This window comes from Oncorhynchus tshawytscha, linkage group LG16, assembly GCF_018296145.1.
Source record: "Oncorhynchus tshawytscha isolate Ot180627B linkage group LG16, Otsh_v2.0, whole genome shotgun sequence".
NCBI classification, from domain to species: domain Eukaryota; kingdom Metazoa; phylum Chordata; class Actinopteri; order Salmoniformes; family Salmonidae; genus Oncorhynchus; species Oncorhynchus tshawytscha.
In genome coordinates, this window is record NC_056444.1 from 13,660,277 (window position 1) to 13,684,942 (window position 24,666).

The 24,666-nt window shown below is 40.9% G+C and overlaps 2 protein-coding genes across 5 annotated transcripts in view; both read right to left on the reverse strand.

The window, feature by feature from the left end:
- Window positions 1-297: 297 nt before the first annotated feature.
- Window positions 298-11,023, reverse strand: LOC112232699. Its single transcript, XM_024399886.2, has 5 exons — window positions 10,916-11,023; window positions 9,887-9,980; window positions 9,058-9,225; window positions 5,438-5,569; window positions 298-670 (listed from the first exon to the last, which is right to left on the reverse strand). Exons 2-5 carry the CDS (start codon window positions 9,978-9,980, stop codon window positions 537-539), a joined length of 528 nt encoding a protein of 175 aa, XP_024255654.1. The 5' UTR covers window positions 10,916-11,023; the 3' UTR covers window positions 298-536.
- A 3,867-nt stretch (window positions 11,024-14,890) lies between these two features.
- Window positions 14,891-24,666, reverse strand: part of LOC112232700 (5'-AMP-activated protein kinase subunit gamma-1-like) — a 124,903-nt gene continuing 115,127 nt past the window's right edge. For 2 of the 4 annotated variants that reach the window (XM_024399887.2, XM_024399890.2), the window contains 8 exons: window positions 22,317-22,362; window positions 22,144-22,198; window positions 19,753-19,879; window positions 18,300-18,465; window positions 18,063-18,100; window positions 17,793-17,939; window positions 17,562-17,655; window positions 14,891-16,376 (listed from right to left, as the gene is read on the reverse strand). In XM_024399887.2, the coding sequence (XP_024255655.1) occupies window positions 16,207-16,376; window positions 17,562-17,655; window positions 17,793-17,939; window positions 18,063-18,100; window positions 18,300-18,465; window positions 19,753-19,879; window positions 22,144-22,198; window positions 22,317-22,362 (843 nt within the window). In that variant the 3' untranslated portion in view covers window positions 14,891-16,206. The remainder of the gene's footprint in view (window positions 16,377-17,561; window positions 17,656-17,792; window positions 17,940-18,062; window positions 18,101-18,299; window positions 18,466-19,752; window positions 19,880-22,143; window positions 22,199-22,316; window positions 22,363-24,666) is intronic. The other 2 variants (XM_024399889.2, XM_024399888.2) reach the window with 2 other exon arrangements.

Consider the following 24,666-nt stretch of genomic DNA (forward strand, 5'->3'; position numbering starts at 1 on the left):
TCACTTGCGGGGTAGTTAGTTGTGTGGATAGAAAGATAATTGCTGGCATCGAGGCCTGTTTTTTGCTAATTTTTCGGGCATCAAAAATGATGCCGGTCGCAGAATTTAAGACTGTGTTTAATTTCAGGGTTGGAACTGAATGTGGCGAACACGAGTATGTTTAGTTTAGCTTTTTCAGAGACAAAAAGGAATGCAATTCCAGAAACATGTGCTTAAAAACTCAGAAATGTTGCAGCAGCTTATCATCAGTTCCACAGAGATTTTGCAAGATGAACTAAATCTGACCTTTAAAGGAAATTGGTCACAGTATATGTTTATTTGGTTTATAGAATGAATCCATCTTAAAATAAGAATAGATGTTCAGCCCTGAAAGTGAGAGCAATGTTACTGAGGCACTTAAAGGGATAGTTCACTCGAAAAACAAATTAACATGATTTCCCACTAACCTTTTAACGACAACCGAGGGAACTGGCAAAATCATGTTCATTTGTATTTAGAGTGAACGTGACAAAAACGGCTCATATACAGACAAGTTCCTATTTCCACTGCTTCTTCACGTAGTCCCAGTGATAGGCGAACCCACCGACGGGGTTTATCCTCATGTCAATCATTCTCTGGGTCTGCTTCTCCACCCATTCATCAGACAGAGTGTGAGGAACCTCGCCAAACACTGAGAAAGAGAGAGAGAATGAGAGAAAGGGAGAGGGAGAGAGTAGGAGAGAGAGAGTGAGAGAGAGATAGGGAAAGGGAGAGAGAAAAAAGTAGAGAGAAAGGGAGAGGGAAAAGGGAGAGAGAGAGAGAGAGAAAGGGAGAGGGAAAGGGAGGGAGAGAGAAAAAGACATGACTGTTGCATTAGACAATGTCAGTCTCAAGAGATAAAACGTGACTGTCTTCACACAATGGCAAAACTGTGTTGCAAGATGTTTTTGTGGATCATACAAGGACACAGAATGGGTAAACATCATTTATAAGAATCAATTGTTTATTGTTTCATGAATCTTCCAGGACACTCTTCTTGTAAAAACATTGTCTCAGTGAGGCAAACAGTTTGGGCCTGTTTCCTGGACAGAGATTAAGCCTAGTCCAGGGCAAAACAACTGGCATCAATGGAGGTTCTCCACTTTTTAGCCGAGGACTAGTATTATTAAACTGTATCCTGGAAAACCGGTCCACAGTCAGGTGTTTTGTGTTGTCTTCCTCAGTGCATTGGATGAGACATTGCATGAGACCAAAAAGGCATTAGGGCCTGAGTTTCATGAGAAACCATTCATATCACTTTCCACAGATATATAGTCATCTTGAGGTAGTTTGTCTTGAGTGTCAGGCCATGTACACCAGTCCGTGCATAAGCAGAAGTGAACTCAGCTTCACTCGAGCTGAAGTAAAGAATCTATTATTTTAGGTTTTATATTAAAAGCACTTATGTTTTGAGTCTGCATGCATGAAGCCATGAAGTCATTCTGCTTAAATTATTTTACAGAAGGTGCAAGGTGGTTCAACCATGAACCATGACAATTTGACCAACTCAATGATCACATTCGCCTTAAAGGGGATTGTTATTTCTACATCAAACAAATGTTCATTCCATTCAGTTACTAACTAACGGACACTCACTCAGCCACAAGACAGTTAACTTCACACATTAAATAATGGCATAAACAAATGTAAAACAGTTGATTGTACAAAATCCCCCTTGATAGCCCCCCCAATCTAGTCTTCTTACTGCCACTACACTGGAGGAAAAAGGGAAGGTAGTAATTAATCATGGCACCAGAGCGTACAGCAGACAGAAAAGTGCCAAATGCCCTTCTGTCACGTTATCTTCAGTAGTAGAGTGATTACACAATAAATAAATGAGTGTTAGTGAATTCCAGGGGCAGCATATTGTCTGAGAGTGAGCCCAGAGAGAGTGCAAAACATACAACCAACAGTTGGTTAGCAAGCTAGCCTGCCTAAACTCAGAAAACTGAAAAGGGTTCTTTGGCTGTCCACATAGGAGAACCCTTTGAAGAACCCTTGTTGGTTCCAGGTAGAAACCTTTAAGAACCAAAAAGAAACCAAAAATAATTTTACCTGGAACCAAAAAGGCTTATCCTATGGGGACAGCTGAAGAACCCTTTTGGGACCCTTTTTTCTAAGAGTGTAGCATCAACCAACAGTTAGCTAGCCCTAGCCTACGTAGCATTAAACAACAGTTAGCAAGCCTTAGCCTACCTTGTATCAACCAACAATTCGCTAGCCCTAGTCTACGTAGCATTAAGCAACAGTTAGCTAGCTCTAGCCTACCATGCATCAACCAACAGTTAGTTATCCCTAGCCTACCTACAGTAGTATCAACCTTTTATCACATAGATGACGGGTGTAGTGGAGAAATTGAGTGTGAAATGAATAGATTATTATGTTATGAAACAGATGATCCCTATCAACTGTTAACAATTATACTGTAAATCACAGGAGGTTGGTGGCACCTTAACTGGCCAGAACAGGTTTGTGGTAAGGACTGGAGCAAAATCAGTGGAATGGTATCAAATACATCAAACACATTGGTTTCCAGGTGTTTGATGCCATTCCATTTGCTCTGTTCCGGCAAAAGGGAGCTGTCCACCCCTCAGCAGCTTACTGTTCTGTAAATACACCACACAGTGAGGAGGGTACTACTGTACTGTGCCAACTGAGAAGTAAAGCACCTATACCCATGGGAGAATTTCAACCTTCAATATTCCAATGCCTAGAGAGCTACTCTAACATCACAACGCTCCAATATCAAAACCAACCTTTGTGACAAAGTGATGCTTTTGCGCTGAGGCACTCAAAGGCACACAAAACCATCAACTACAAGGAATACCAAACATTCTTTAAGAGAGCATTCCCAAAATGGGAATTCTGTGGGAACGGTGAAAGCCACTTGTGTGTCGGAATGTTCCGGAGGCGGGCGGGAGTGAACCTGTATCCTGAGGGGAAGAGAGAGATTGGGAAAATCACCCTTGATCTTTATCCGCTCTCTTAGAAGAGTAGCGAGTGGTAAAGTCTATCCAGGAAGCAACTATTTTTTTCTCTAATTAGGTGGAGGGAGCCCCCTCAGCATTGCATGCACCCTGCTTTTCAAGTCCCAACCTGAACTCCAAACTAAGGGAAATACCCCATCCTTAACTGAACTGGCTTCCCGTCTGTCTGTGGGTCTCCCTCTTTTTGTCTCCCTCTCTATCCGTGTATCAGTCTCTTAATTCCTCTTTCCTTTCAATTCCCTTTATCTCATTTGCTCATTGACACACTTCACGTCAACCTATTTTTCTTTTGCACTCTCCCTTTTCTTTCCTTTCTCCTTATTTCACTTGCCCTTTGTCTCCCTTGCTTTGCTTCTAACTCCATCTCTTTCCCTACCTTTGTTCCTCACTCTTGTCCCGTGTGTCTCTCTCTCTCTCTGTTCTCTGCCTCTTTCTCTGTGTTGTGGTCCTATTCATTTCCAGGCTGGTTTTCTCCTGATATAGCATTTTACGTCCTCCCTGAACGCTATGGGGTTTCTCAAGGAGGAGAAAGAGAGGGAATTTGTGCCAACAGATAGACGACACACGCACAACCTTGAAACTAGACCAGGTGCTCATCACCATCATTGTTAACAGGGTGTGTCTAGGGGGATTCCTCAACTGAATCTCTCTCTCTCTCTCTCTCTCTCTCTCTCTCTCTCTCTCTCTCTCTCTCTCTCTCTCTCTCTCTCTCTCTCTCTCTCTCTCTCTCTCTCTCTCTCTCTCTCTCTCTCTCTCTCTCTCTCTCTCTCTCTCTCTCTCTCTCTCTCTCTCTCTCTCTCTCTCTCTCTCTCTCTCTCTCTCTCTCTCTCTCTCTCTCTCTCTCTCTCAGCATGATCCAATTATTCTAGCTCGTGGAGAGATTGAGTGAACTCTGTTAAACAGGGAGCGGGTGCTGCAGGTGAAGAGTCTGTGTCTACTGCAAGTCTGACACTGTGAATCAGAGATCTGCACTACAGTAGGCTAATAGAATACCAGAGTTGACCATTTTCTTCCTGGTTGACTGAATATACACTTATTTAATAATCCCTGATATAAAGTATAACATTTTGGATTTCAGCCAAGCCATAATATATGTTGTTTTTTTTCTTTAGCACATGGCCTATCGGTCTATAATAAAATATATATAAATATATATTTTGTGATACAATGCTAATGTTATGATAATTAAATCAGAATCACTTGTACCGAGACCATTCTCTGTAACAACCCAACACTGCACCAAACTGTCTAGTGAAGTAACGTCTAGTAACACTTAGCTTAAACCCATTCCATTTCCTCTGCATTATTTCCACAGTATTAGTGTGAGATGTATAAAATGACAGAAATCAGCCGTATGCAATCTAACCAGGCATTACTCTTTAGCTAGCTGACCATTAAACCAGGTCTAAGTAAAGTCAGTTGGCATAATCTGATATCAGTTATTATTATTCATGCTTATCATGTTATGTCATCATAATGAAAGCAGAAAGACAATTTATAATACATTAATTAAAAAAGACTGGTCTAGAAATACAACAATATAGCATTGAGTGTGTATTACAGGGACACTCAAGTGAGTCTACCTTTAAAGGCCCAGTGCAGTCACAATTCTGTGCCCTGTGTTTCATATCATATTATAAAATGTGTGGATCAAGCCCTGAATGCTGATTGGCTGAAAGCCGTGGTATACCAGACCGTATACCACAGGTATGACAAAACATTATTTTTTATTGTTCTAATTACGTTGGTAACCAGTTTATAATAGCAATAAGGCCCCTTAGATGTTTGTGTTATATGGCCAATATACCAGAGCTAATGGCTGTGTCCTAGCACTCCACGTTGCATCGTGCATAAGAACAGCCCTTAGCCGTGGTATATTGGCAATATACCACAGCCCTTCAGGCCTTATTGCTTAATTGTACAACAGCTGATAAACTTTTAATCAGTGATATTTCCTGAGAGTTACTGGTTGAAAATACAATCTACACAAGACCTTCTAATCAGCAGGATTGCATGGGCAGGAGTGTCGGCTTTCCATGGTGACATCACCATGCGGTAAATTGGTTAATAGACCAACAACAAAGAGTGTTACAAACCTCTCTGCCAATAACAGGTTTCCTCTCCGCACTTAGACCACTCCCAGACAGTCCGAGCTAAATAAATTCTTATTTTTTGCTAAAAAGCTACTTTTGACCATTTTAATGGAAATCTATTACAGTACAGCTTTTTTGTTTTTTAAATCTATTACAGTAAGGTTCTTAATTGTAACAAAGGAATTATTTGATATTGATAAATGATTTGACTTTGATATAAAAAATATAAAAAACAACTACAATGGGATTTTAACTGGCCTAGGTTCAGCTCTCCCGATCCACTCTTTACCCACTATATAACAACAACTGAAATAATGACAAAGTGACAGGGAGACCCACCAAAGATCCTCTGCCACCAGACCAGCATGCCAGAGAAGCCCAGGAAGATGAAGACCCCTCCCAGTACCGTCTTCCACTCACTGGAGCCTCTCCTCATCTCAGGGTAGGTCAGCTCATGGGTCAGACGGTACACTGTCAGACAACAGGAGGGATGGAGGGAGGGACATGAAGAGAGAACGAGAGAGACAGAGAAAGAGAGAAAGTTCATCAGGATTGCATATCAATGTTGAAAGATTTTTTTGTAACTATCTGATTGAAAATGAAGAGGGTTTGATACATTATGTAATTCAAAGTATTTCTTTGCATAATTGCTTGATCCAAATCATATTTCATATTTAATTCTGATCAAAATTCAGGAGTCACTGTCTTCATTGTGAGAAGACAATATCTCTTTTGATTACAATATTATATGCAATATTATTGTAGCTTATTATCAAACTGATAATAATATCTCTTGTCATCTCATATGGGCAGCCTAGAATCTGTTCAGATCAACGCACCATGGGAAATAACTCTTGCATAAAGTGAGTTTATATTGCCACCTTGTGTTTGAACTACACATTGTCAATATTCAAGTGATGTTCATGCAGATTCAACAGTAACAGTGATCTTTCACCTATTTATGAATGTTAGTGGTCAGTATTACACCTTCACAAATAACGTCCTAATCCTGCGAAAAAAATACAATTCCAAATCTAATCAAATGAATATGGTCATAAAACAAGATTCCAATGTTAAACGCTCAGACTGAATCTATTGAGAGCTGTATCAATTGACGGCTGAATCTATTGAGAGCTAAATCTATTGAGAGCTGAATCTATTGAGAGTTGAATCTATTGAGAGCTAAATCTATTGAGAGCTGAATCTATTGAGAGCTGAATCTATTGAGATGAATCTATTGAGAGCTGAATCTATTGAGATGAATCTATTGAGAGCTGAATCTATTGACGGCTGAATCGATTGATGGCTGAATCTATTGACAGCTGAATCTATTGAGATGAATCTATTGACGGCTGAATCTATTGAGAGATGAATCTATTGACAGCTGAATATATTGAGAGCTGAATCTATTGAGAGATGAATCTATTGACGGCTGAATCTATTGACGGCTGAATCTATTGACAGCTGAATCTATTGAGAGATGAATCTATTGACAGCTGAATCTATTGAGAGATGAATCTATTGACGGCTGAATCTATTGACAGCTGAATCTATTAAGAGATGAATCTATTGAGAGATGAATCTATTGACGGCTGAATCTATTGACGGCTGAATCTATTGACGGCTGAATCTATTGACGGCTGAATCTATTGACGGCTGAATCTATTGACAGCTGAATCTATTGACGGCTGAATCTATTGACAGCTGAATCTATTGAGAGATGAATCTATTGAGAGATGAATCTATTGAGAGATGAATCTATTGAGAGATGAATCTATTGACAGCTGAATCTATTGAGAGATGAATCTATTGACAGCTGAATCTATTGAGAGATGAATCTATTGACGGCTGAATCTATTGAGAGATGAATCTATTGAGGGATGAATCTATTGACGGCTGAATCTATTGACGGCTGAATCTATTGACGGCTGAATCTATTGACAGCTGAATCTATTGAGAGATGAATCTATTGACAGCTGAATCTATTGAGAGATGAATCTATTGAGAGATGAATCTATTGACAGCTGAATCTATTGAGAGATGAATCTATTGACAGCTGAATATATTGAGAGCTTAATCTATTGAGAGATGAATCTATTGACAGCTGAATCTATTGACAGCTGAATCTATTGAGAGATGAATCTATTGAGAGATGAATCTATTGACAGCTGAATCTATTGAGAGATGAATCTATTGTGAGATGAATCTATTGAGAGATGAATCTATTGACAGCTGAATCTATTGAGAGATGAATCTATTGAGAGATGAATCTATTGACAGCTGAATCTATTGAGAGATGAATCTATTGAGAGATGAATCTATTGACAGCTGAATCTATTGAGAGATGAATCTATTGAGAGATGAATCTATTGACGGCTGAATCTATTGAGAGATGAATCTATTGAGAGATGAATCTATTGACGGCTGAATCTATTGACGGCTGAATCTATTGAGAGATGAATCTATTGACAGCTGAATCTATTGATGGCTGAATCTATTGACGGCTGAATCTATTGACAGCTGCGTCTATTGAGAGATGAATCTATTGAGAGATGAATCTATTGACAGCTGAATCTATTGAGAGATGAATCTATTGAGAGATGAATCTATTCACAGCTGAATCTATTGAGAGATGAATCTATTGACAGCTGAATCTATTAAGAGATGAATCTATTGAGAGATGAATCTATTGACGGCTGAATCTATTGAAGGCTGAAGCTATTGACGGCTGAATCTATTGACGGCTGAATCTATTGAGAGATGAATCTATTGACGGATGAATCTATTGACGGCTGAATCTATTGACAGCTGAATCTATTGAGAGATGAATCTATTGACAGCTGAATCTATTGAGAGATGAATCTATTGAGAGATGAATCTATTGACAGCTGAATCTATTGAGAGATGAATCTATTGACAGCTGAATCTATTGAGAGATGAATCTATTGACAGCTGAATCTATTGAGAGCTATTGACAGCTGAATCTATTGAGAGCTTAATCTATTGAGAGATGAATCTATTGACGGCTGAATCTATTGACAGCTGAATCTATTGAGAGATGAATCTATTGAGAGATGAAGCTATTGACGGCTGAATCTATTGAGAGATGAATCTATTGTGAGATGAATCTATTGAGAGATGAATCTATTGACAGCTGAATCTATTGAGAGATGAATCTATTGAGAGATGAATCTATTGAGAGATGAATCTATTGACAGCTGAATCTATTGAGAGATGAATCTATTGAGAGCTTAATCTATTGAGAGATGAATCTATTGACAGCTGAATATATTGAGAGCTTAATCTATTGAGAGATGAATCTATTGAGAGCTTAATATATTGAGAGCTAAATCTATTGACAGCTGAATCTATTGAGAGATGAATCTATTGAGAGATGAATCTATTGACAGCTGAATATATTGACGACTGAAACTATTCTACCTTTGAAGCACTTCCAGAATATGTTTTTCGAAACATTATTCCTACCCATTCACCTGCTATAAATCCAGTGTAGCCCAGTACACCATACTGTAGGTGTGTCTCTGAACTAAAGATGCACTATTACCCAGTGAGGGATTCAAAAGAACTGTATACAACCCTTTCCAACATAAAGGGAGAGCTTTCTTATCATGTACCAAACACCTGGGGCCAAAGTCCATCATTGTATTGCATGAGGAAATGTGATTGTCATTTGTATTTGACACTGTCAAACATTTAGAAATAGTTCAATTCCTTCGTCTTTGTTTTCATATGAATGGATATTTGTTGACCCACCGAGGTCATTTTCATTCGGCACCAAACGGAAGCAAACTAACTGAAACAGGGGGTAACTACCTGGCCTTGCCCAACAAGAAACTGCAATTGTCATTTTCTATTACAAAACCATTTAAAACAGTTTCTGTTGTGTGCCCTGATGAACATAATCCAGTTTTGAATGTGATTTGATCACTAGGATTTACATGCAATTTTCTCCTCCTTGGTGAGCTTGGTCCAGGGTCCCTTCTCCTTCTCCTTGAGCTGCCTCTGCTCTGAGTTGAGGTTCCTAACGAATGGAACGTCAGAGAGAGGAGTGTCTAGGCGGTTGTTGTACTGTGGCACTGAGGGGTCAAGCACATCAGGGCTCATATCTATATATTCGGACACAAAAACAGAGACAGACAGTGACATCAATGGTGTTTGGTAAACTGATTGGAAACTGTCTTTATTTGTAATGTTTGTGATATAATGTATTTCAAAGATCCAATCAAATTTAGCCTACGTTAACTCACACAGGAGAGTCAATGATGTTATCACTCCCTCTACTGGCAGAATAGTGCGTAGTCCAGCGCCATACAGCACTCCCAATGACCTTGTGACGTGGATGGCGCAAAGACCAGACCTTGTGGAATGTGATATCCACTGTGTGTGCCTTAACTGTCTGAGTGGCTCCAAAGCAAGTGGCACTTGACAGCTTAATCATTATACTATGCCAGTCTTGTCTGAAGCACAATTTGCGCGGATTGACAGTTTAATCATTATACTATGCCAGTCTTGTCCTAAACTCAATTTGCGAGGACACCCTTGTACTTACCAATTTCCACCCTGCTTATATCATGAAAACCAAACACTGTTTTAAAATGTGGCCAATGTGCATTGTGTAGCGGTTTAGGCAAGCGCGTGTAAAAGTATGAGCCCGCGTATTTACAAAGGTATTTGCTTAGGGGTAACCTATCAAATCAGACCTTGGGAGATTACCACTCTCTAATGTAGCCTAAACTGTGGGACAAGAGATTTATAGGAAGAGTTTACCTTTTACATGAGCAGCCTGCACGCTGCTGGTAGATGAAAGTGGTCTCCAAAACCCGCTCTTCAGCCCGCGCACGAGTGCTCGAGAGGTCAACATCTGGACAGATACAAAGCTATGGTAAGGTCACTTTATACAAAGCAGTTGCAGTTATGGTAGGACATTTTACTCTTAACAGTTGCATAAAATACATAAACCCAGTTTCCACGTACGGTATTAATTTGGGGTGAAATGGTAAAATATTCAAATATAATTTTGATGTTGATTTGGACGTTGTCAAAATCACATTATGGATGGATTTCCTAAATGAATGTTTCCTATGCAACACCAATTGAGCGCATATACAGTATTTGGGTCTGTTGAGTAAATCAATACACTATAAGCAGTAAACGACAGCAGAAGTTGATTCGAAAATAGCGTCCAGCCGACTGTGCCTCGTATTGAGCAGGTGTCGGGAAAACTAAAGAATGCTGCTAACTCGAGTGTGAATGTGTGCGCACCGACTGTCACGTAGTGCTTTGGGTGCTAAGGAGTTGCTACATTTACAACAAGGGGGCGCATGCATGAGATACTGTATGATGTTTTATTGTCAATTTTGCAAACCAAAAGGCATTTTATTGTGCATTTGCACGTCTTATAATGCCAGACATTTGCCCAATGGCCTACGATAAATCATCTATAACAAAAATAGCCAACAATCTCCTACGTTAGAATAATTTTGCTGACAATAAAATAGCCTATGCATTCAAAAACGACTTCACACGCTTGCACTTGTAATTGATTGAAATCTATTCATAGCGACAAACAATTCGTAGGCTACATGTAATTAATTAATGAATCAAGGTAGCCAATAAATCCAACTATTTGGGTTTTAAGACAAATAACAAAATATTATCCAAGTATTACAGGTGGTCTATAGGTATAGATATATCTGAATGTTGCACACTTGTTGCGTAAACGTGAGTGTACATACCGTTCCTGTGGCATGAATAACAATAGAAGGCTTTATAAGAAATCATTTCTAAAATAATTACCTTTAAATAGGGATTTTATTCAGCTCTCTCTGTCTGTCCGATGTGCCTACGTGCTATCTCTATGGGAGTGTATGGACAATTTATCATTTCTATGTAGAGTTTTTAGTCAGGTGTCCCTCACTATCAGTAGAAACAACCAATGAGATGCTTTCAGGAAGCGCTCCAAATGAAGTTATTCTACTTTATTCCAAGCGTGAAGCGCCTGCCGTGTGACAGTCACTTGAACCATACCAGGATTGTGTCTACGTGAGGTTGATCAGAATCACATTCGAATTGCCCATATCAATAGGCTGTGTACTGCCTAGTATATCTAGTGTACTTTTTAGCACATATCATAGGCTAATACGCACACATCTGTGCTCGGAAAGACAGCGCGCGCTCACAAACCACTTTCGGAAGTGATACTTCCTGCACATTTATCTCACGCTTTCATTTTGAATTTGTTCAAAATAACTTTCTTACATTGATTTGCCATACAGAACTGCCATACAGAATACAATAACTGAATCATCTGTTATTGATAAGAACCATTTTGCCAATCAGCTTGGCCATTATGCGTTCCAATCACCATGGATATTTTCATTGCAACTAACATTGAAATTAGGCTGTGTTTAAAGTGGAGCAGTAAGCTAATAATAGGCTTACTTTGTTTTCAGTGGCACTTAATAGCATTAACCCATCTTGTATTCTAGTAGCTTATTAATTTACATACCTAGGCATAGCCTGACCTTTCTCCCGCTCTTATTATTATCCCGCTCTTTTAAATGTGTCTGAGTTTCCTTTTTGTTGCGGTCAGGGCAGGTAAAAAATGTTTGAATGGTCAGGCAGATTTGAAAACCCATCAATTTCCCTGCACCCAGTTTTTCAAAAGTTATATCGGATTTCAGCAATCAGATAGGATTAAATGTAACAATTGAGTTTTGCAAAACTGAAAAATGTGTTTCTGATCCTCCAGATAGGGATTCAGATTGGTCCTTTTCAAAGGTGATTAGGATAGTATTGATCCCACTGGAATGGTGGATTCGGGGTGGAATTAGGATGGTGAATGGCACTACAAACAAGAAATGTCAATATACCTAAGGTGAGTGACAAGGTTTAAAAAAACATTCTTACATCTGACAACCAAAGCTTCATTATGTTAAAATGACAGCAGTAGGCTATAGATGGGCTCAGTTGTTCTCCCCACTGTATTTGACACAATATAACAAGTATTTGATAACCTGCAAACTCGGCAGTGTTTCCTACTTACAAAGCATGTAGGTCTGTAATTTTTATCATAGATACACTTCAACTGTGAGAGACAAAACCTAAAACCAAAATCCAGAAAATCACATTGTATGATTTTTAAGTAATTAATTTGCATTTTAGAGCATGACATAAGTATTTGATACATCAGAAAAGCAGAACTTGATATTTGGTACAGAAACTTTTGTTTGCAATTACAGACATATGTTTCCTGTAGTTCTTGACCAGGTTTGCACACACTGCAGCAGGGATTTTGGCCCACTCCTCCATACAGACCTTCTCCAGATCCTTCAGGTTTCGGGGCTGTCGCTGGGCAATATGGACTTTCAGCTCCCTCCAAAGATTTTCTATTGGGTTCAGGTCTGGAGACTGGCTAGGCCACTCCAGGACCTTGAGATGCTTCTTACAGAGCCACTCCTTAGTTGCCCTGACTGTGTGTTTCGGGTCGTGGTCATGCGACCCATCTTCAATGCTCTTACTGAGGGAATGAGGTTGTTGGCCAAGATCTTGCGATACATGGCCCCATCCATCCTCCCCTCAATACGGTGCAGTCATCCTGTCCCCTTTGCAGTAAAGCATCCCCAAAGAATAATGTTTCCACCTCCATGCTTCACGGTTGGGATGGTGTTCTTGGGGTTGTACTCATCCTTCTTCTTACTCCAAACACAGCGAGTGGAGTTGAGACAAGAATAGAGCTTTTTGGTCTAATCAGACCACATGACCTTCTCCCATTCCTCCTCTGGATCATCCAGATGGTCATTGGCAAACTTCAGACGGGCCTGGACATGCGCTGGCTTGAGCAGGGGGACCTTGCGTGCGCTGCAGGATTTTAATCTATGACGGCGTAGTGTGTTATTAATGGTTTTCTTTGAGACTGTGGTCCCAGCTCTCTTCAGGTCATTGACCAGGTCCTGCCGTGTAGTTCTGGGCTGATCCCTCACCTTCCTCATGATCATTGATGCCCCACGAGGTGAGATCTTGCATGGAGCCCCAGACCGAGGGTGATTGACCGTCATCTTGAACTTCTTCCATTTTCTAATAATTGCGCCAACAGTTGTTGCCTTCTCACCAAGCTGCTTGCCTATTGTCCTGTAGCCCATCCCAGCCTTGTGCAGGTCTACAATTTTACCCCTGATGTCCTTACACAACTCTCTGGTCTTGGCCATTGTGGAGAGGTTGGAGTCTGTTTGATTGAGTGTGTGGACAGGTGTCTTTTATACAGGTAACGAGTTCAAACAGGTGCAGTTAATACAGGTAATGAGTGGAGAACAGGAGGGCTTCTTAAAGAAAAAGTAACAGGTCTGTGAGAGCCAGAATTCTTACTGGTTGGTAGGTGATCAAATACTTATGTCATGCAATAAAATTAATTACTTAAAAATCATACGTGATTTTCTGCATTTTTGTTTTAGATTCAGTCTCTCACAATTAAAGTGTACCTATGATTTAAAAAATTACAGACCTCTACATGCTTTGTAAGTAGGAAAACATGCAGAATCGGCAGTGTATCAAATACTTGTTCTCCCCACTGTAAATGTGTGTACTTAAGTGATATGCAGGCTCTTACCTTTATATAGTTTACGCATGCGTTTCCTTTTGCCTTAACAGACTTACTTTGGTTACCTCATGGATATTCAGTCTGAAAGAAGTCTCCTTAAAAAAGATTAAAGTAAAAATTATATATACACTCTTACTTTACCGGTTGTCTGTTTTGTTGATCTTTTTGTCGGTAGGAGGCGGAGATAGGGTAATCGCAGGAAAGTGTTTTTTTGCATTTTTGCAGAATTGATGGTTCGATCGCTTGTATTTACAATCTCCTGAGGCATTGAACTTGAGGCACAATATGGAAACAATAGCTAAATTTAACCCAACATAGTCGACTGAGGCGAGTTCTCGCAATCAGCTGGAAGGGTTTGTGGAATATGCCAGCTGATCGCATGGGACAATATTCTGTCTGTGGTTCAGCTTTGCTATATTTTGGAAGTGTTTTTTTGTGTGCGAAAAAATATATAAACAGACCCTCGACTGAAGGTCAGGTCGAGAATGCTTTCCTGTGGATATTTTGTCTCAGATTACCTCCAACATGGGGCCAAAATCAGCAGACAACAGGTAAAGTAATTTGAAATTAAGTTTATTCAACTTTCTGACTTGTAAAGGGACTGTTCTGGAATTCTGAGCCTACATGTTGATATTTTTAGAATCCGAGAGGGAAATTCTTACAAAGCCTGTTTCCCTCAGTGTAGCAGTAGTAGCATAACCTGTCCAGTAGATGGCAAGGTGTAGACCTGTTTAAAACACTGAAAATATACATTCTTTGATTTTGATACTGTGGTATCTAGATCAAAATATTCCAGATTTTTTTGTTGAAAATAAAGTTGAAATATAAAACAGCTAAATGGATCGATCCTGGATTGCAAAAGAGGATTACAGAATCCAGAATTATTTTTATAGCAACTGGGCTCTGATGATCTGGATCTTCTCTTGGTTTGCGGCAGGTAGCCTAGCGGTTAAGAGTATTGGGTCAGTAACCAAAAGGTTTCTGGTTCAAATCCCTGAGCCGAACAGGTAAAACAATCTGTTGATGTGCCCTTGAGCAAGGCACTTAAACCAAATTGCTCCTGTAAATTGCTAAATGTGTAGCCGAGTTCAATGTGTCATTTGCACAATTGTGCCACTAAGTGGTGTCATAATACTTCAATTAAATACCACAATCATACACACAAGACAAAAAGATTTCAGTAGTATGTTTTATTACTTTTTTCTAAACAGCAAAAGAAAACTTAAATAACAGAAACATGTGTTATGTGGCACTCATGACACATCTGTTCATTTTCAATAGATAAACCACTCATCTGAGACTATCAACAATATAACTTCAAAATCTGAATGACAAGAAAATGATCAGTAAATATTACAAAAAGAACATGATCTTACAATATTGACTAAAGAGAAAAAAATATAACTGTCCTTTCTCTGGCACTTAAAGTTTCCTCAGTACAAAAGGTTTCTCTATATTTCCAGTATGATCGATACAGAGTACAAGATGTATCTTGCATGCCTCTAAGTAACTGGAGAAATGTAAATACATATTGGATATATTTTATATAGGCAGCAGCTGCTTCTTCTTCTTGAATTGCATTGAGCAACAAAGTCGTCATACCATCACCTCTTTCGCTCTCTTTCAAAAAGACTTTCAAAAAAAACTCTCAAAAGGCACCAATGACGTTAAAGACAGGACAGCAAGCTCCGCCCACTGTCACAGGGACATCATAAGTAGCAGGGGGAATGGGTGTAGTTTTTGGAGAGCCACCGACATCCCTTGTTTCCATTCACAAAACCTTGTGCAAATAAAGAAAAAAACAACTCAATGCTCTTTCCCTGAAGGAGAGCAGACACGATTATGATTCAAATGGAAAATAACCTGCAACTAAAAACAAGCTTATAATAACGCAAACCACCGAGGGCTTCTGATAGGCTAGCTGGAATACTAGCCATGTTGCTAATACCTTTCCACTCATGTCAAGTCTAAATGAGGGCCCAGGGGGTAGGGGTTATTTCTGGAACATCCAGGGGGTAAAAGTAGAGGGGAGTGATGATGCACAATCTTGAGGGGGGAGAAGAGGAGGCACCACCGCCAAACCCTCTAGTAAAATAATCCCAGGTTGGTCAGCCCGAGTCAGTCACCCATGTGACCACGTCTCCCCTATCACAGCAAATTACCCATCAGGGCCCTGGTTACCCAGAGGGTCACTTTGACTGTACCACCCATCCCACCAGTCCGATCCAACCCTTTTCTCAGCCCAGACAATGCTGCATCAGTCTGGGGGTTCAACTTCCATCAGTCTTCCGAGTCAACTTCCTCTCACAGCAATGTCCCGTGTCACGGCAGGTCAGTCACACACAGCACATACGCCGCCTTTCCCTCAGCATCTTTTGGTCCAGCTTCAGTTTCTACCTTCACTACTGCCTCAGTCTTTGCCACGGCTTCAGCGTTCTCCATCTCTCCAACTTCAGACTTAACCCCCACTACCTCATTCTCGGTCTCAGCTTCAGTTTCCAGCCCCTACTACCTGTGCCTCTGCCTCTACCAATGTTTCTGGTGGTGCCTCTGCCTCTACCAATGTTTCTGGTGGTGCCTCTGCCTCTACCAATGTTTCTGGTGGTGCCTCTGCCTCTACCTCTGCTTTTGATCGTGCTTGGCTGCTCTTCCTGCCGATGCCTGGAGAGAGAAAGGGCGAGAAGAGTTTGGTTGGTATGGAAGCGTCTCAGAGACTCAGAGATGTGGAAATCACCCGTTAGCAGTGGAAATCTATTTTTGTTGTTCTCATTAAGTGTAATTAGCTGCATACCCATTCAAACTTAAGTCTTGGGTTTCCTGATTAGATAACCTAAATGAAGCATGAGGCGAAATCTATTTGTCCATAAATGGCTGATCTCGAATCGTGTCTCTAATCAAGTAAAAATATTTGTGATTCAACTACTGCTGCTGCTCAGTAGAGGCCACCTGCTGGTTTGTTGGTGCAATCTCTGTGTGTGTTCTTATATTTAAAATAAAGTCTTATCCTCAGAAATGTGAGGTTTTTGCATTTCTGTTTTAAGACTTAACATTCACCACACTTCCTCAAGCGCCAGGCAAGCTCAATCAAGCAAAGCTGATTATTTTAAAGAAAATTACTATTTAAACCAATGCTGGATGGTTATCGCAGGGGGGAGTTGTTGACATGTAGAAATGAGAGCCTGTCTGATGGATGGAGGAGAGAGAGAGAGGAGGGAACGAGGAACGGGGAGGAGGGAACGAGGAACGGGGAGGAGGGAACGAGGAACGGGGAGGAGGGAACGAGGAACGGGGAGGAGGGAACGAGGAACGGGGAGGAGGGAACGAGGAACGGGGAGGAGGGAACGAGGAACGGGGAGGAGGGAACGGGGAGGGGAGGAACGAGGAGGACGGGGAGGAGGGAACGAGGAACGGGGAGGAGGGAACGAGGAGAGATGAGGGGAAGTAGTAGAGAAGCAATCCATCAGGGAGGAGATAGAGAGGAGAGGGTGGGGCATGAACACATGTAGTGTCAGGATAAATAGAGGGGCCTTCTCCTCATTCATCATTATTAGCCTTCATGACGTGGCCCACACACACACACAAACACTGAAGGAACATTGTCACTCTTGCTAGAACATGTATTTGAATACAACAGAAACAGACACAGCCTTAGCCACAAACGATACTAAATACACACAAGCTTGCTGACCCAGACTAGCCCAAGCCATACCGGTCTACAGTGGCCTATGTTTTGGTGTCTATTGTTGGGGGTGAGAGGTGATGGGAGCCAGTCCCATTGTGGGGGGTGGAGACAGAACAGGGCAGGGTGGAGTGGGGGGGGTTAGGAGGAACGCTGGGCGTTTATACCTGCAGGGGTGAGCACCAGGGCCTGCAGGATGTCCGACAGGGAAACGATGCCCACGATGTGGGCGTTGTCGCCCACCACCACCAGCCTGTGGACCTGGAGACAAGAGAGGGGAGAAAGAGGGAAGAAGAGGATTTAATGGAAATGGGAGAGAAAAAAAAAGATGTTATTAGCTATCATGTCAGACTGTCAGGAGAGGGTTCAGGTCAGGTGTGTGTGTCTCTCAATCTCACCTCTGCTTTGACTATTCTGTCCACGATGGTCTCCAGTGTCTCGAGCCGGTTGCACTTCATCACGCCCTCAAAGTACTGCGAGCGATGCCTCAGAGCCTGGGTCACCGTGATGTCCAGGTTGTTGTAGGTCTTCTCAGCAGCAAGGTTCTACACACAGCAAAGACAAACAACTAGTTGGTCCATCTTGGAATGTTCACCGTACACTAACAACAAATTAGTAATATTCCTAAAAGGGTGCTCCATGAAGTGTTAACTAAAGGGATTACTTACAATGACATCAAACTTGGAATAAATATCCACGACTTTCCCTGAAAAGAGCAAAACCAAAGAAATTGAGAATCCAACTTCACAAAAATAATACATTGGCAAAGACATACAGTCTGACACACACACATACCTGACTCGTCCACCACTGGCAGAGACATACAGTCTGACACACACACACACACACACACACCTGACTCCTCCACCACTGGCAGAGACATATAGTCTGACACACACACATACCTGACTCGTCCACCACTGGCAGTGCGGACACCCTCCGGACCACGAAGATGTTCAGGGCCTTGATGATGGGTGTGTCGGGGTGGATGAAGGCGATGTTGTGGTAGGTGCCGATGGTCAGCTCCTCCAGGGTCTGCTTCATAAAGGCAGGCTTTGGCATCTCACACACCTGGGATATCAAATCAAAGTTTATTTGTCACGTGCGACTAATACAACAGGTGTAAACCTTACAGTGAAATGCTTACTTACAGGCTCAAACCAATAGTGCGAAAAAAAGGTGTGTGTGTGTGCGTGTAGGTAAGTAAAGAAATAAAACAGTAAAACAGACATATTCAGAAGAGAGATGTGTGTGTGTGGGGGGGGGGGACATTAGAAAACAGACAAACCTGGTAGAAGTACCTGGACATGGCCAATGAGAAACACCCAATTTTGTTTTCTGTTTAGAAATGTTGCAAAAGTTTGTTGCGAGCCCTAATGAGGACATTTGAGTATCAACTAAACTGGTTTCATCTCCATTTGGCCGTCTAATGTAGTGTCAGCTCTGACTTTCTAGCAGTGTACATGTCCCATTTGATATTGTCCATGTCGGTCTGTCTGTCCTTCTCATATAACTAATGAAAGTGTATTTTTTCCAATCTCTCATTTTCTCTCTGTCCGTCTATCTGTCCGTGTGTGCAGTCACCTATGGTCTATCATTTCGTCTAGCCCAGGACAGTCGGATGTCCTTTGGTCAAGTGGGTTCATGTTTCCAAACTTCTTTCCTGCTGTCTATTTCATTATGCAGAGGTGGTTTACATTTCACTCTCACTTCTACACGTAAGACACCTTATATTTAGACCATACTGCTTCTCTAGCCTGCAGAATGCTACAGTACCTACCTGTTAACATGGTCAATTCAGGAAATCTAACACAATGGAATATAGTTCACAGGAATTCAAGGAATCCTCATTGGACTCCAACTCCCAAATTAATCTCCTGAATGAATGGATTTGAAACGGTGAACTACAATGTATAGTCACCATATTCTCTCCTCTAGACTGGTGAGGTCGTCATCCCAGACGATCAGATAGATTAAACTAATCCTCTACTGAATCAGGACAGCTCTCTAGGCTCTGTTGCCATCCTTTCATCACCCTGCTTTTCTGTTTCCCTTTCGTCAGATGGGGCGGCAGGTAGCCTAGCGGTTGCGATTATTGGGCCAGTAATCGAAAGATCACTGTTTTGAATCCCAGAGCAGTCTAGGTGTAACATCTGTCGATGTGCCCTTGAGCAAGGCACTCAACCCTAATTCATCATGTAAGTCGCTCCGGATAAGAGTGTCTGCTAAATGACTAAAATGTCATCTTTAATTCCATGGAGATCCAAACAGGGGGCAGCATGCTCTTACATTCCAATCCACTGTTTGCTTACATAAGAGAGCCCCATGCTTCATCAATCCAGTGCTAGGCCTACTTACAAAGAGCTGGAGGAACTTGAGGATTCTCTTGTGTGTGAGGATATAAAGTGCGTTTCCGCTGACTGGGTCGATGACGGGCAGCCGGTGGATCTTGTTCTTGATGAGCGAGTATACTGCGTCAAATATACTGAGAGAGGGGGGGTAAGATAGAAGATCAAGTTAAAATAACAGACAACTTGTTGTTGCCAATAAAGCACTAGAGACAGAGGGTGTTGATACATTGACTCTTCATCAATCAATAGTCTCCATCTTTAAAACAGCACATGCTATGGTGGAGTCTTCTACAAAAGAACAGGTTCAAAGTCCAAGTTACCTTTAAGTGCCGTCATTCATCCTACTTAGTCAATCTGATGTTAAGAGCATAGAACAATAACAGTGAGTGTGCTGCAAGAGAGCGCTTCTATTGAATTAAAGTGATAGTGAATAGTTGAGAAAAAGCATAGATTTACGCGGAGTATACAAAACATTATGAACAGCTCTTTCCATGACAGACTGGTCAGGTGACTCAAGGTGAAAGCTATGATCCCTTATTGATGTCACCTGTTAAATCCACTTCAAATCAGTGTAGATAAAGTGGAGGAGAAAGGTTAAAATTATTTTTCATCCTTGACAGATTATGTGTGCCATTCAGAAGGTGAATGGGAAAGAAAATATTTAATTCCTTTGAACGGGGTATAGTAGTAGGTGCCAGGCACACGGTTTGAGTGTGTCAAGAACTGCAACGCTGCAGGGTTTTTCAAGCTCAACATTTCCTGTGTGTGTCAAAGAATGGTCCACCACCCAAAGGACATCCAGCCAACTTGACAACTGTGGGAAGTATGAGTCAACATGGGCGAGCATCCCTGTGGAACACTTGACACCTTGTAGTTCATGCCCCGAAGAATTGAGGCTGTTTCGGAGTGCCAAAGGGGGCACAACTCAATATTAGGAAGATGTTCCTAATGTTTGGTACACTGAGTATATATCCTGAAGGTCTGACCATAACTAAACTATGGTGAGTTTTCAGAAAGCCGCATAGCTAACTTAGCACATTATTTATCCGAACAACCCTGGCAGATAGCCATGAGAGAGTAACAACTCTAAAAACCGATGTTTGACGGCCAATCTCCATGGAATCAAAGATGACATTTTAGTCATTTTGCACCAGATCTTATTTAGGGGCTTCATAGCAAAGGGGGTGAATACACATGCACGCACCACTTTTCTGTTTTTTATTTGTTAACATTTTTTGATACAAGTTAATTTTTTCCTCACTTCACCAATTTGGACTATTTTGTGCATGTCCAATACATGAAAAATACATTTAAAATGACAGGTTGTAATGCAACAAAATAGGAAAAACACCAAGGGGAATGAAAACTTTTGCAAGGCACTGTGTCTTTGAGAGGGTTTGGGTTCAAAGCAAAGGTCACATTTTGGCTGGCAATTGACCAATAAAGTGAGCATATTCTTGATTTAGTAAAGAGCTGAAGCAAATTGACCAGATGTGTGCACACAAAGCATCCATGTGTGTTAAACCAGAAACCATACAGGAAGTCATCAGAAACAAGGGATTATCCGGGATTGCCCAACAGTCAGTCTGTTTATCTCTCCCTTAAAACAAATACACTAGAGTACATAATCAGAAAACCTGGCAATGGACAGCTGAATCAGTCAGTAAGACCTGGCCATGAAGACAGCTGAATCAGTCACTAAGCAATTAAATGATGCTGGTGTTCTACCAAAAGGAGCCAGAAAATGCCCATAACCAAACCAGAGGCTTGAGTTGATTAACCTGGGATGATGGAGAAGTTGAGTAGTATTTCAAGCAAAGTATTTTTATTATTATTTTTTTTAATGAAAGAGTCTGGCCAATACATCTTTTCACAAAATGGACCTTGAATTATTCAGAGTGAGGAAAATAAACTATGCTCCCAATCAAAAGAACATGGAAAAGGGTGCAGAAATACAAGGGGAAAGTACCAGACCTTCCCAGAGGAAATGTAGGGAATGGACAACAAATATAAAACTCCACATGGGAGAGTGTATTGACAGTAAATTACTCTACCTATAAATTCAAGTGGAGTGAGACTTATTTACTGTGTTTATGACCATATAATTATATTTATATGTGGGGTGGGAAGTAGGGAAAATTAGATTTAACATTTTAATTCTCAATCAACTATGAGATGATTACAGATTGTTCGTATAAACAGACTGATTAAACCCAAAGGAAGCTCCTCTACGTAATAATGAGCAAAGAGCTCTGAATGGGTCGCACACTGTAAGTCAATCATGACTGGATCATTATCCTATTCATGGTCTGCAGTTTCATTTCCCTCCATCATAACTTATTTAAACGACAAAATAAAGACAAATAAGAAATGCAGGTGTCATGTATAACAGGCTTACCTTGCATCAGGTGATATGTTCACTAACGGCTTAAAGGTTTCTTGTAGGTAGAGCTCTTCAAAAAAACAACATCATCAAACTACAAAATAAATGGCTTTATTATTTGTTGAACTGATAAAATGTTGGTTTTGAAATGGGAAAGTTGCTGTAAAATAGCAGGAAAGTCCCCATACCTCTCCACGTTTCAATTTTATGCTCCTCCAGCTCATATATTTGTACCTAAAATAGACAGAAAGTTCAACAATTAGTGATATTTAACATTCATTCCATGATTTGAACGTGGCAGACATTACATTTGCAACGTTTTATTTTGTAAAAAGAAGAGTGATAGAAATAGCAACTTAATGAAACAGAAAAATATATAAAATCACAGCAATTCTCTCTGGAGAAGAAAAACAAACTACATGTAAATGCTGGCATCATGGAAAATCTAACCAGTTCCCTAGAGGGTCTCAATCAGGTCCACGTCAGCCCTCTCCGACATAAAAGACAGTTAGGAGAACTGCTGCTAATAAATAACCACAGCACGAGGAAAGGACAGAGTAGTAGGTCCTCGAATTCATTACAAAAACAAAAAAAAGGCCACTTCTACATCACCCACGGCTACATTGAGCTCATTATCATGAACAGCTGGGGACGTGCCATTTCCTAGGTCATGTGTGTTGAAGGACTGGGGACGTGCCATTTCCTAGGTCATGTGTGTTGAAGGACTGGGGACGTGCCATTTCCTAGGTCATGTGTGTTGAAGGACCTTTTTTCCCTGTAGAGTGGTTGCAGTGTTTCCCCTATACACAGTAAGCACCACCGCTGCTAAAACAATGATAATGTAGTGGTATGCCCCAGAAAGGACCCCCCTCCGATAGTACAATAGCAAACATCTGAGGCCTTTTCCAGTTTCCTGTAAACAGAAGCTACATCAATCATTAAATTACTGATCCAGGAGTGAGTGAGTGAGTGTTGGATAAAAATTCAAGGTTTTTTTGGCTAGCCCACTCATCATAGTCAGTCCAAACTAAAGGAAGAGCAACTAAGGTTGCAAAATACAAGTATCGTTCTGTAATGTCGAAGTTTTCCAGAAATCCCAGCTGAATGATTCCAGATTTGCAGCATATTGAATCTTCCAACCGGGATCTCTGAAAAACCTGTGAATTTGGGGAAAGTGACCAGAACTTGGCAACCATATCTCGGAGTTAACTCCCGAGATTAGAGGCACCGACTCCAGTTCTGCATGACTATACAGGAGTCTGATATGGAAGGATTAGCGAACGCTTTCACTGCACTGGTGGTTCTCTAGACGATGGATTAACTCTAACAGGCATTAGGATAACAACAAACTATGTCATGGTCTCCTGACCTAATAAATACCCATGTGTATTTGGGCCAGTGGAAATCCCAAGAGGGCTAGCCTCACTAGCTTGGCTCTCTATGATGGGTGTAGCATACAGGTGACTACTCGGGTAACAATGGGACACCGTAACTCACCACTGACAACACTTCCACTGAGTCAAATGAGATTATGATTGAGGTTTTTATTTTCAAATGTTTTGTATAACCTGCTGTATCAGGGAGGACTCCTAGAAAACAGCCTACACGGAAGTGGCTCTCATCACACAACAGCAGAGCAGGCTATTATATTATACACTACAGACTACTGTAGTCTAATGGCTGGCACATCTTGCTGTGGTGACTGCGTGTTATACTTGACTATAAATCAGTGTGTATTATACTTAAGCAATAAGGCCCGAGGGGGTGTGGTATATTGGCCATATACCACAATCCCGAGGTGCCTTATTGCTATTATAGACTGGTTACCAATGTAATTAGAGCAGTACAAATAAATGTATTGTCATACCCGTGGTATGCGAGTATAACAGAACCTATTTGGCAGGTGAAACCGAGGACAAACCATCCAGATGTGTTTTATTTTTTATTAGGTGACAGGGTTTTCAATGTGTATCTAGATTTATAAGGCACTTGCTTGCAGTTCCTATCGCTTCCACTGGATGTCAACAGTCTTTAGAAATTGGTTGATGTTTCTCTTTAGAGAAATTAAGAAGTACGGCAGTTAAGAACGAGGGTCCCTCCTAGTGCACTAATGTTTTGATGTGCGCTCCAAGTCACACGCTTCACGTTGTTTATTTCGGGTATTGAACACAGTTTATCCAGTCTTAAATTGTATCAATTATTTACGTTAAAAAATACCTAAAGTTGTATTAGGAAAGTTGTTAAAAATGTTTGGACAGCGTTTACAGGTAACTTATTAGATATTTTGTAGTCATGCTGGGCGAGTTGGAACCGGTGTTTTTCTGAAACAATCGCGCCAAATAAATGGACATTTTGGAGATAACACCGGAATTAATCGAACAAAAATGACCATTTGTGATGTTCATGGGACATATTGGAGTGCCAACAGAAGAAGTTCTTCAAAAGTAAGGCATGAATTAAATCGTTATTTCTGACTTTTGTGTTGCGCCTGGCGGGAGGAAATCTGATTTTCACGCGTTGGTACTGTCCTAAGATAAC

What these genes read in the sequence shown, in the direction of transcription:
- LOC112232699 (XM_024399886.2), bottom strand. Translation starts at nt 9,980, where the DNA reads ATGTTGACCTCTCGAGCACTCGTGCGCGGGCTGAAGAGCGGGTTTTGG. An exon ending in GCAGGCTGCTCATGTAAAAG is followed by an intron (nt 9,226 to 9,886) that starts GTAAACTCTTCC and finishes CCGAATATATAG; the next exon opens with ATATGAGCCCTGATGTGCTT. An exon ending in CTGGTGGCAGAGGATCTTTG is followed by an intron (nt 671 to 5,437) that starts GTGGGTCTCCCT and finishes TCTCTTTCTCAG; the next exon opens with TGTTTGGCGAGGTTCCTCAC.